We start from the raw sequence: 13152 nt of genomic DNA, 5'->3' as shown, positions 1-13152 counted from the left end.
CATATCAAACAGAACAAATGCATATCATACAGATTATGCAGAACAAATTAAATACAAATCTAACTGGTTAAACTAATTTACGAATTAGTATATTTAACTAAATGTTAAAATAATTTTGTAAGCTAAATATCTAAAACAAACATACAAATTATTATCAATACTTTTGTTATTTTAATATATAAAAGGAAAATTTAAACATTATATAAAAGGTAAATACAATTACAACATACAATAAAAATTGAAAAAATAATTGTGTTTTCCCATAATGCATTTGTAATAATTTCTCTAATGTAAAGAATATGTAAATTGAATATATATATATATATAAGCGTTTATAAAAAAAATATAAAGCAATATATATCATGTTATACATTTTTATTAAAAAAAATAATCTTAAAATTATATATAAAAACAAAAAAAAAAAACAAAAAAAAACTTGATACTCAAGGTTTTTGAATTTATGAAAATTCAAGATGAAAGAGTGTAATACTAGTTAAAAACATAAATTGACTTTTGAATTGTTTTTAATGAATGTAGATATGTGAGACAACTTTAAAATATAGAAACTAATTATACAAAAGATAAAAACTGCATATATTTTAATATATATAAAAGAACGAAAATATATATTTACTATTTCATTGTCTAAAAATATAAATTGGTTATAAATATATTTTAATGTATAACATGACTATTAATTATAGGCATGAATTTAATAAACTAAATATTAATTAACTAAGATATAAAAACAGCATGTATGTTTACTGATATATTTGTAGAGAATTAGTAATTTTCTACTAGTATTAATGAAGAGGGTTCTTAATTTATAAACATAATTATATTATTAAAAAGGAAAATGGAAGCCCATTGGCCCTCGGCCCATCCTCACACACAGTTCCCCTTCTACCACAAACCAAATTGCACTGAAAAAAAGTTATGCATGCAGTTTTTATATATTTTATTATTAATCTTTGGTTCTGCATTTTCATAGTTGAATGGATAGCACTTGCAGTCCCTTCTGTGTATCAACTTATCTTGCATATCTCCAGCAATAGTTATGCCTTGCATTCAAACCTTTCGTATGCAAGTAGAACAAGTGCAGATAAAGCGGATCATACATGAGAGATGCATATTAAGCGTATCATGTAATTTATTATAATTATGAATGGCAAAAACATTTCAAAAATACAGATCATGTATTTATATAATTAAAATTACACCAAAATATCAAAGAAAAACTCTCTACCAACGGATGTAGAATCTTTGAAATGGTAATTACTCATGAAAATTGTTTGATTGTATAACTCAATAAATACTCGTTCTCGGTTATGAGTCTATTTAAAATTGTCTCTCCTCTATAGATTTACAAAATTTTCAATCATTTTACTTATATAAAACTATTTGAAAACATAAAAAATTATTAATTAACTATCTTTACCGCCGTTTCTATATGAAGATTTATATCTTTTTCATCAAAAAAATATCATCGAAAAATGTTGTATTTTATCGGCGATTAAACGTAATACCTACAAATTTAAAATGACACAAATAATATATAAGGTATGAACTACATCTATAAAATTTAGTTTTACTATTTTAGTTGATTAATTCAAAATCATACCAATTTCTAAATGATTATTAAAATCTATTTTATTAATAATTATTTTATATTGTTTTTCTAAATAAGTATTCTCATATATATATATATTAAATACAAACAAATAAAGACGAGGAATGGATCCTTTTTATCAGTTGGCTAGTATTATTGCCCATACTATGCATGGAAACATTTTATTTTTAATATAAAATATAATACAAAAAGTTGCTTTAAAATATATGAGTATTGTAAATATATGCGTTTTGTTAATAAAACATATAAGTGTTTCTTATATGATTGTTTTAGTATAATTTTTTTATCAAATATGATTAAACAGTAAATATATATATATATTAAAAATGTACACATTTGAAAAAACATGTAAATAATTTCACAATAAAATCAACAAACATCTTGCAATAAAAAAAAAGAGAACACCAGTTACCAGTATACTAATTACTGTTCTTTGTTACCAACAAACATTTATCTTCTCTATAAAATTTTGTCAAAACGTAACAAAAGAATACCGAAGTGAGATCAAATAAAAGTTAATAGTTTCATATATAAATGCTTATTAAATCAATCCACATCCATGCAATATAAAAATATATTAAATAATTTTTAATTAATTTTAATTTAAAAAATCATCTTTTTTGTCAAAAAATTCTTTGAACAAAAGTGGAGTAATCTACAGAGCATGCAGTTGAGCTACCTTTTAACAGAAAAAAAACAAAAGAAAACAATACAAATGCAGTTCTCATGTCCTGCTGTTTAAAATTTTTAAAATACATGATTGACAAAAAATTACACAGAAAAAAACTGGTATAGATAACATGCTTTTATCCTGTCTCTTCATTCACACACTATAACAATGGCCTTCATTAATTTTTTTGGGAAAATTGTTTTTTAGGCTAAAAAAATGGTAATTATGTCTCATTACACTAATCTCATATACTTTATGTCTTATTAGGCTAATTATTTTCAAAATGACAATAATGCCCCTTAATTTCAATTATAATTTCAAAATTACAATTAACAAAATATTTGTTAAATATTAAAATATAATAAATAATTAGAGTAATTAAAATAAAAAACATTAAAAATTCACAAATAAAAAAACCTAAACCTACACTTTATGTCCCACGGTTTTTTTTTTTATTTTTTTTTTCTGAAAAATTGTTTTTTCATATATGGAAACTGAATATTTTCAAAACGATTTTTTAATTTTATTTTTATTTTTTCTGAAAAATCATTTTTTCATATATGGAAACTGAATATTTTCAAAACGATTTTATATTTTTATTTTTTTCTGAAAAATCGTTTTTCATATATGGAAAATGAATATTTTCAAATATTTTTTCCCATATTTTTTGGAACTGATTATTTTTATCCGTAGAATACAGTAAATCTGTAAAACTCTGTTTCTACAGGTTTTTAGATTTATAGTAATGAGTAGATTTCGATTTATACAGATTTTAGATTTACAATAAATCTGTAGAACTCATTTTCTACAGGTTTTTAGATTTATATTAATGTGTAGATTTTGATTTCTACATGTTTTAGATTTATAGTAATCTGTAGATTCCGATTTCTACAGATTTTAGAGCGATATGTTAAGCGCGGAATGTGTATTCTAAATATTTTTAGAGTACTATTATTTACGTAGATCACGTATTCTAAACATAGTAGATTCAATGAAAAAAATGGATTTCTTTTTCTACTTCGTAGAATGCCAATTCTACTTTTATGTAGAACATAATTTGAAATTATGATTTAAAGATTTTTAAAATTGAAAAAAATACCACTAAGTTTATAGGGGGATTTACCAAATATCACTCAAAACTTGATTTTGATTGCAAAAGTATACCCAAACTTGAATCAAATGCAAAAGTAACCCAAAAGCCTTGTGAAATTACCGCCAGCCCCTTGTGACCAAACAAAAAAACAGAACTTATTTTTACAGATTCTGTTAAGTCTTCTGGGACGACGTCCACGGAAGTCGTCTGGTATAGTTGATCTTAAAAATAATTTATAAATTTTGTAAAAAATATTTTGATAAGCGAAAAATCAAAATCATGTAATTATAAACAATTTTAAGTGATATAAATTAAGATATAATAAAATTGAATTGTTTTCAACATAGATGAGTGAAAGTAGTGAATCATGATATTCTTTGGTATAGGGTTTAGCAACATATGTTGTAGTATTGTATGTATTCTTAGGGTTAGATTTTGGAAAGCTTAAATGTTTTTTTGAAAAATTAATTTTTTACCTACATGTGATTATTTCTGTGTATAGTAAACACTTTTTAAGTTTAATTTAATTTTATGAAGTGTTTAGTTAGTTAATTTAGTTTAGGGGTTCTGTTTAGAATCTAGACGACTAACATGTAAGTCGTCTGGCGATTAGAAGACTTCTCTGAAATTCTTCTAACTCCCGCTAAAAATATTTGAGTTTCCCGCTAAAAATATTTTAGTTTCCCGCTAAAAATATTGAAGTCTTCTAATAAGTCGCCTAGTAAGTCTTTTGATCGAAAATATTTAACCTTATTGGAATTTTTGTCTCCATATATAAAGAAAAATTTACACATTCTCTCTCATCCTCTCAAATGGCTGCAACAAAAATGGTATGTTCCTCATTCTAAAACTCTCCAACCTCTTTCTAATCTCTTTGAACTTATAAACACCAAATTTTATTGTTTTTGTCTCATGTCTTTCTCACTAGTTTATCTTCTTTTGCAGATTTTTCATCATATGGCTCTCATCTTCCACTCATTTAAAGGTAGATTTATTAATTTTAGATATGTATTTTTGTGTGTTCTATAAAGGTAGATCTATCTAATCTTCCACTCTTTTTCTCTGTTTTCAAGCCATTTGAACGTTTTTGGAGATGCATATTTTTCAGATCTGGATTTGGATCTGCATGTTTTTCAGATCTGGAAGACTTCTGAGCTAGAAGACTTCTGAGCTAGAGGACTTCCAGACAACTTCCAGGAAGTCTTCCAGACGACTTCCAGGAAGTCTTCCAGACGACTTCCAGGAAGTCTTCCAGACGACTTCCAGAAAGTCTTCTGACGGAGTCTTCTCCCATGTCTCCCTTTCATAATAGATCTGAGCGTTTTGGTAAGTTTTTGTGTCTGATTTTTCTTCATTTGGTAACCTCCTGTTGCATAAAGTTCATATTTTTTTCCCAAACTAAAACTCTCCAAACCCACTCTAATCTCTTTGACTTGAAAACACTAAAATTTATATGAATTTTTCATTTTTGTCTCATGTCTTTCTCACCAATCTATCTTTTTGTTGCAGGTTATTAATCAGATGGTTCTCATCTTCCACTTGGATATGTACTTTGTGTGTTCTATAAAAGTATGTCTATCTAATTTTCCACTTATTTTCTCTATTTTTAAGCCATTTGAACGTTTTTTGATATGATATGAAGGTTTTTCAGATCTGGGTTTGATATACATGTTTTTCAGATCTGGATCAGACTTTGGAAGACCTATGGGAAGTCTTCTAAAATATAATGCGTTAGAAGACTTCCAAGAAGTCTTCCAGACAACTTCAAAGAAGTCTTCCAGACAACTTCCAAGAAGTCTTCTGACCGGGTCTTCTTGCATATCAAGTGGAGTCTAAGCTTGTCTTTGTAGAGGAATGATCTATAATAGTTTTGTTTGTGATATGTTTTGTGATTTGCGTGTGTTCTCCTTTAGTTGTGATTTTTTTTGTAAATTTGAAAAGATATTAATGAAAAAGTTTGGTAAATATGTTCATTTTCCACAATAGTATCTTGCAAAAATTACTTGACATAATTGAAATTATAGATACAGCTTCAATAGCAAAACACAATAACACAAAAAGTTAATCAAATTTATTACAATTAAGGGAGAAAAATTCTCAAGAAAACTTAGTCAAACTCACAAAAGATAAAAACATTACATAAGTTCAAAGCTAGAACAATTTCATTAGATACATAAGTAAAAAATATATCTTATGATCTAAGAAGACACATTAAACCATGTTACTTGATATTCTTGAAGTTACTTAACACTTTTAAAAATTAAATAAACATATCTTAAAGTTACTTAACAAATTTACAAAAACTAACGTAGAAGACTTCCACAGAAGTCTTCTCAATTAGTTAGAAACTTTACTAAGCATGAATATTGGTAACCTCATAAATGTCACCAATTAAGTTATAAATTTCATTCAGTAGCCCAAATATTGACTAATATACATGAATTAACAAAAAAATTAAAAAGTCTTTATAGTTTTAGAGAAAATGAAAGTTTATTAAACATTGATGTAGGCGACTTCCACGGAGGTCGTCTAGTAGACTTCTAGGAAGTCGTCTATTTAGGTTAGTTTTGCAATTGATTTTTAACCTAGACGACTTATATGGAAGTCGTCCGTCTTTGTTTGTTAAAAAAAAAACTTGAGACGACTTACATGTAAGTCGTCTAGGGAAAACGGGTTAGTTTTGCATTTGACCGGATTGTGTCAGAAATTTGACTTTTCCTGGACGAACGTAAGTCTTCCAGTAGAAAATTAAAAAATCAATATTTTGTTATACCTAGACGTCTCAGGTTAGTTTTGTAATTGAAAAATAAAATAAAAAAGTTATTTTTTTCTACACGATTTACACGGAAGTCGTCTGTCCGACGACTTACATGGAAGTCGTCCAAGATAAGCAATGTTTGACCATAATCTCAGAATAAAATCATGGACGACTTCAATGTAAGTCGTCGGACGGACGACTTCCGTGTAAGGCGTCTAGAAAAAAAATAATTTGTTTTGTTTTATTTTTCAATTGCAAAACTAACCTGAAACGACTTCCATGTAAGTCGTCGGACGGACGACTTCCGTGTAAGGCGTCTAGAAAAAAAATAATTTGTTTTGTTTTATTTTTCAATTGCAAAACTAACCTGAAACGACTTCCATGTAAGTCGTCTAGGTATAACAAAATATTGATTTTTTAATTTTCTACTGGAGGACTTACCAGAAAAAGTCAAATTTCTGACACAATCCGGTCAAATGCAAAACTAACCCGTTTACCCTAGACGACTTACATGAAAGTTGTCTCGAATTTTTTTTTAACAAACAAAGATAGACGACTTCCATGTAAGTCGTCTATAAAAACACATTTAAAAGTCAATTGCAAAACCAACCTCTGCATTGACCAGACGACTTACAGATAAGTCGTCTGGACGAACAGATCTGGGAAAAAAACTGATTTCATAGTTTCAACCAGTGAGATAACTTGTTTAGCACACATAAGTCTTCTCCAAGCACCCAAAATCTCAAACAAAAGTGACCACCAAGAATCGTAAGCTTCAATGGCTCTATGAACCATATAAGAAAGTATCATTCTGTAATTGCTTTCTAGTATTAGTAGTAGTTTAAAACTCATCTAAATCATTGGTTGCACTTAGATTAAGTTGAGTACTTGCATTCTCGGTGCTTTGATATCCCTCAGAACTGGTTCGACATTCACTTATACTACAACATTTGTCTTAGGGTGAATACTTGAGGAAGATGAGGGTGATAGAGTAAAATAAGCATTTTCAAAAAAAAAAAGTTGATGGCATTTTCGTGAATAATCTGAACTTTGGGGATGAAAGAGGCAAGTCAAAGTTTCAAAAACAAACATTGATTAATTTTGTGTTTGACTTCAAGTTTTGAGTCATATTTGCAAAAACTCCAAGTTTATATAGGTATTTCATTAGTAGTTATTATTTTCCAATTTTTTTTAGTTTATAAAACTTTTTATTTGATTTATTTTCGAAAATACTAAAGGGCATTAAAAGTAAAAGTGGTACAAGATAAGAATTAGCCTAGTGGAACATAATTATCATTTTTTTTGTTCAAAAAAACAATTTTACCAATTTTTTTTTATTATTTCCCAATCAAGAGTTCCGATCGACCGGAAAGGTACATGCATGAGTATGTACGAAGTGGAAATTTTCACTGATGTTTTTCTATCCTTCTACTTTTCCTATTTGAAACATAATTAAACAAGGTTAGGTGTTTTTATTTCCTTCTTTTCCTAACACATAACTAAATATGGCTAAAAGTAAAAACAAAAACAGATAAGGTTAGTTGTATTTTACTAAACTAGTAATTAAGAAATTATCATGAGATTTTTATTTCCTATTTTAAAGGATAACTACTCAAGGTTAATTGATATTTTCTTTATTTTTTCTAGCATAACTAGATAAGGGTAAAAGTGAAATTAAAAATAACTAGATAAGGTTGGTTATATTATACTAAACTAAAAATTAGGAAATGATCATAATATATATGATAATCATTCTTAATGTCTCTCTCATACAAACACTATAATTTAGACTACTTTAATCCATTTTGATTATCAATTTGATTTTTGTTTTATTCAAATATGTTCAAAGCAGCTTTACCAAAGCTAACTTTTGCATATAAAATTATCTCAAAAGAAATATATCTTAATTATAAAAATTATTGTACTATTATTATCAAAATATTAGAGAAATTTGTTAGCTACTAAAATGTCTTTTGTTGACCTTCTTATGATTTGATACAAAAGTATTTTATGTGTCATAAATTATCATGACTACATGGGAGATTCTTGGCTTCTCTTTAGTTATTTTTTGTTTGGAACAATTTATGTGTATTTCAAGGGGAATTGTTTATTATTGTAATATGGTAATAACTAATAAGAAAAAAATGTCTTAAAAAAAAAAGGATAAGTGAGCTTCACCCTGCATATTTGCCTCTACAGTATCCATTGCTATTTCCATTTGGTGAAGATGGTTATCATATTGATCTACATCTTAAGAGGACGACAACAACATCAAAAAAGCCACGGTCTAAAGTTAGCATGAGGGAGTTTTTTGCATACAGAATCATTGAGCGCTATAACCAATTCAATGCTCTTATGTTCTCCGGGAAACTGTTTCAGCAATTTCTGGTGGATGGTTATACAATGATAGAAGCAGAAAGAATTGGATATCTCAAGCTAAACCAGAAGGCATTACGTGCAGATAAATACATCAACGTTTCAGCTTATGCTGAAAATGGAAACCAAGATTCTACAAAGTGTGGAAAGAGAATCGTCTTACCTTCAACATATGTGGGAGGTGAACGTTACATGCGAGAAAAGTACATGGATGCAATGGCTGTTCGTCAAATTTTGGATATCCAGAATTATTCATTACATTCACTTGCAATCCTAAATGGCCGGAGATTACAAGACATCTCCAAGAACGACGACTACAATCACAAGACAGAGCTGACATTTTGTCCCGAGTCTTCAAGATGAAGTTAGATAGTCTCATATTTGAAATACATAACAAAAACTTTTTTGGTTCATCAAGAGGAGGTAAGTTATCACTACTATTTTAGTGTCGCAGTATTTTAATTTTTTTTTAAATTTAGTTTGACTATATTTTTGTTATTGAACAGTAATATATACGATAGAATTCCAGAAACGAGGCCTTCCTCATGCCCACATTCTGCTATGGCTGAAGCCGCGTTCAAAAATGCCTACAACAAGTGACATTGACAAAGTCATTTCTGCTGAAATTCCTGATCAAGCCACTGACCCAATACTCTATGAGATAGTGACAGAACTCATGATTCATGGTCCATGTGGGTTAGCAAATCCACGATCACCTTGCATGGACAAAGGGAAATGCACCAAGAGATTTCCAAAAGACTTCTCGAATGATACATATCTCAATAAAGAAGGGTTCCCAGTTTATCGCAGAAGAAATGATGGGCGTTTTGTTGAAAAAAGCGGAGTTCCTATAAACAATCGGTTTGTAATTCCTTACAATCCCCATTTACTCCTGAAATATCATGCACATATAAATGTTGAATGGTGCAACCAGACAAGAGCAATCAAGTATTTGTTCAAATACATCAATAAAGGTAATGATAGAGTCACTGCAGCAGCATCAATTCCTAAAGAAGTTCCAACAAATGAGGTTGGAGGTGAGACGAATGTCATAGACGAAATTAAGCGGTATTTTGATTGCAGGTGATTTTTAAATTCACTAATTTCTTATGACTATCTCGTTTTATTTAAGTTTTCAATAATTCTTTTTCTTTCATTTTTAAATGATGCTTTTGAAAAGGTATGTATCACCTGGTGAAGGATCTTGGCGAATATTTGGCTTTGAGATTCATCACAGCAGCACAACTGTTCAAAGATTGGCGGTTCATTTACCAGGAGAGCACCATATGACATACGAAAGTGATGATGACGTTGACGACATTTTAGCTAAAGAGGCTAATCAAACGTCACAACTTTTAGAGTGGATGAAAATGAACGAGCGAGATGAAGAAGCAAGACAGTTGGGTTACATTGAGTTTCCATTATTCTATGTCTGGAACAAGAAACCTAAAGGATGGACGAAACGTGAGAGGAATACAGCTGTTGGGCGAATCCATTTTGTTTCACCAGGTGCTGGTCAATTCTTTTATCTAATCTGCTTCTTGCAAAGGTCAAAGTTCCATAGAATATAAAAACCATATATTATGATATTAACATGAAAGCAATATTAACATAACCGTCACTATTTAACAATTAATATAATATATGTATATAGATAACAGCTCTGACTTGCAATAGTATGGCTTCATGTGTATTATACGTTATATAGGTTCTAAGCTTTTAATTAAAATTATTAATATGTGCTGCTTGGTGAATTTTATACTTTTACTATTTTTCAACAGGTTCCGGTCAATTATTTTATCTAAGGCTGCTACTAACCAAGGTTAAAGGTCCCACAAGATTTGAGGATATTAAAACCATTGATGGAGTTGAGTACCCGAGCTTTCAAGATGCATGTTATGCTTTAGGCCTCCTTGACGACGACCAAAAGTATATTGATGCTATCATGGAAGCTAGCAATTGGGGATCAGCCACTTTCCTGCGTAAATTGTTTATGAGGCTCTTAAGCTCACAAAGTTTGTCACAACCTCAACATGTTTGGTCAGAAACATGGCATTTTCTTGCAGAGGATATACTATATATGCAAAGAAGAATTCAACAAAACCCAGATTCTAAAAATATATTTTGTGACAAACATTTTCCTATTTTCTTTCATTTATGATTGTTTTTGTCAATTTGCAGAGCTAGAGTTATCGGAAGACCAGCTAGAGAATCTAGCATTACTTGAAATTGAGAAGCTTCTACGGTCAAACGGGAGTAGTCTAAAAAACCATACTTCAATGCCTCAACCAGTGAACAATAATGTTCCATCTACAGTAAACAGATTGATTTGTGAAGAGAAGTGTTATAACCGAGCTTTATGCGCTGAAAAGCATCAACAGCTACTGACGTCACTAACAGATGAACAAAGGAATGTTTATGATCGTATAGTGGCTTCTGGTGAATCTCAATCTGGAGGTGTTTTTTTTGTTAATGGTTTTGGAGGTACCGGAAAGACTTATCTTTGGAAGACTTTGTCTACATACATCAGATCTAAAGGAGAAATTGTCATCAATGTAGCTTCCAGTGGAATGGCAGCTTTGCTGTTAGATGGAGGACGAACTGCTCATTCACGTTTATCAATACCCATACAAGTAAACGAAAGTACTGTATGCAATTTTACCCCCGGTAGTGAGCTAGCTGAGTTACTATTGGAATCCAAGTTGATTATCTGGGATGAAGCCCCGATGCTGCATAGAAATTGTTTTGAGGCTTTTGATAGAAGTTTGAGAGATATATCACGAGCAGCAAAGGTCCCTAATGCTGAAAGTCCATTTGGTGGGAAGACTGTTGTTTTTGGAGATGATTTTCGCCAAGTGTTGCCTGTTATTCCTAAAGGGAGTAGGGGTCAAATTGTTCAAGCTTCCCTTACTTCTTCAGTGTTGTGGCGCTATTGTACAGTACTTTCTCTAACAAAAAATATGAGGCTATCAGTTGATGCAGACCCTGCAGAGAATGAGTCCATCAAAGCATTTTCAGAATGGATTTTGAAACTCGGAGATGGAAAGCTATCGGAACCAAACAATGGTGAGGCTGAGATCAGTATCCCAAGTGATGTGCTTCTTATGGACTCACATGATCATATTGCTTCAATCACCAATGCCATTTATCCATCATTGGTTCAAAATCTAAGAGAAGAATCTTTCTTTAAAGATCGTGCAATACTTTGTCCTACTAATGATGTTGTCGAGGAGGTCAACAATCACATAATGGATCTTCTCCCTGGGGAGTCAAAGGAATACTACAGCTCAGACAGAATATGTCGTTCTGATACTACCACAATCAGAGATAATAATGTCTCCGTTGAATTCCTAAATTCAATAAAATGTTCTGGACTACCAAACCATGTTCTTAAGTTGAAGATAGGAGTTCCTGTGATGCTTTTATGGAACATTGACCAGAACAATGGTTTGTGTAATGGGATAAGATTACAGATAACTAAGATGGGAGAACATGTTTTGGCAGCACGAGTCATTACCCAAATCGAAAGCGGTGGTTCAGACAATGTAGTCTATATTGCAAGAACGTTGCTCACACCTACAGATGTGAAATTTCCTTTTCAATTTCAACGGAGACAATTTCCCATATCTCCTTGCTTTGGAATGGCCATTAACAAGAGTCAGGGTCAGAGTTTATCTCATGTTGGAATCTATTTGCCAAGACCAGTTTTTACTCATGGACAACTTTACGTTGCTGTGTCAAGAGTTAAAAGTAGAAAAGGTCTAAAGATCTTAATTGTTAATGGAGAGGGGGAAAGGGATACCAAAACAACTAATGTTGTTTTCAAAGAGATATTCCAGAAAATCAGATAATTATGATGCATCTTTAGGTACTAAATATTTAGTCTACCATATAATAATCATGTATATATCATTACGTAGTTTATATTTTCTTTACTAATCCTATTATTTTGATTTGCAGATGCATAGTTAACAGATGAAAAGTCATGTGAAGGTAAATTTTAAAGATAACTAATCTGCTTTGTATTTAAATTATACATGTTTTTGAGAAAACTGTGAGTTTTATAAAATCCTTTATTAACTAATCTTCTTTCACTTGACAGGAAAATTTCAGGTTATTTGTTTTTTACCATCTATTATAGTTTTCAATGTAAATATGAACACCAACGTTTTATGGTTTAGTTTTATTTCCTAATGTCAATACATCTATGCAGTATCTAAACACTTTGTCTATAATGCTTGGTTATGCATCAGTATTTCAATAGATGTCATTGCTTTATTATCTAATATACCTTAATTGAATGTAGAAAAGGAAATAAGACAATATATATATATATATATATATATATATATATATATGCATGATTTATAAAATATAAAAGATATACTAAGACATAAATAACTACATAAGAGCACCAGAACCAGATCAAACTTAACAAAACTCTTAGCAACAGCGACAATAATTGGAGTGTTAAATTGAGACAAATGCAGTAAATTAGTGAAATTGAATACTACATGTACCTTCTTTGAGTCTTAATTTTTATTTTTCTCAACTAACTCTATATCTTGCTGCACAAGGAACAAAATGTAAAACGTTTACGTTCAGAACACAAGCAGTAAACACAC

The 13152-nt window shown here is 30.1% G+C and overlaps 1 protein-coding gene across 1 annotated transcript; it reads left to right on the top strand.

Annotated features, from left to right (window-relative positions):
- Nucleotides 1-8449: 8449 nt before the first annotated feature.
- LOC106309027 lies at nt 8450-12378 on the top strand. The gene is made up of 6 exons (XM_013746114.1): nt 8450-8708; nt 8774-8950; nt 9034-9610; nt 9708-10036; nt 10309-10542; nt 10709-12378. The coding sequence occupies exons 1-6, from the start codon at nt 8450-8452 to the stop codon at nt 12376-12378; spliced, it is 3246 nt and encodes a 1081-aa protein (XP_013601568.1).
- Nucleotides 12379-13152: the final 774 nt, after the last annotated feature.

Source organism: Brassica oleracea, chromosome C8, assembly GCF_000695525.1.
Source record: "Brassica oleracea var. oleracea cultivar TO1000 chromosome C8, BOL, whole genome shotgun sequence".
NCBI classification, from domain to species: domain Eukaryota; kingdom Viridiplantae; phylum Streptophyta; class Magnoliopsida; order Brassicales; family Brassicaceae; genus Brassica; species Brassica oleracea.
Note: the sequence above shows the minus strand (reverse complement) of the source record. Positions and strands in the feature narration are given on the sequence as shown.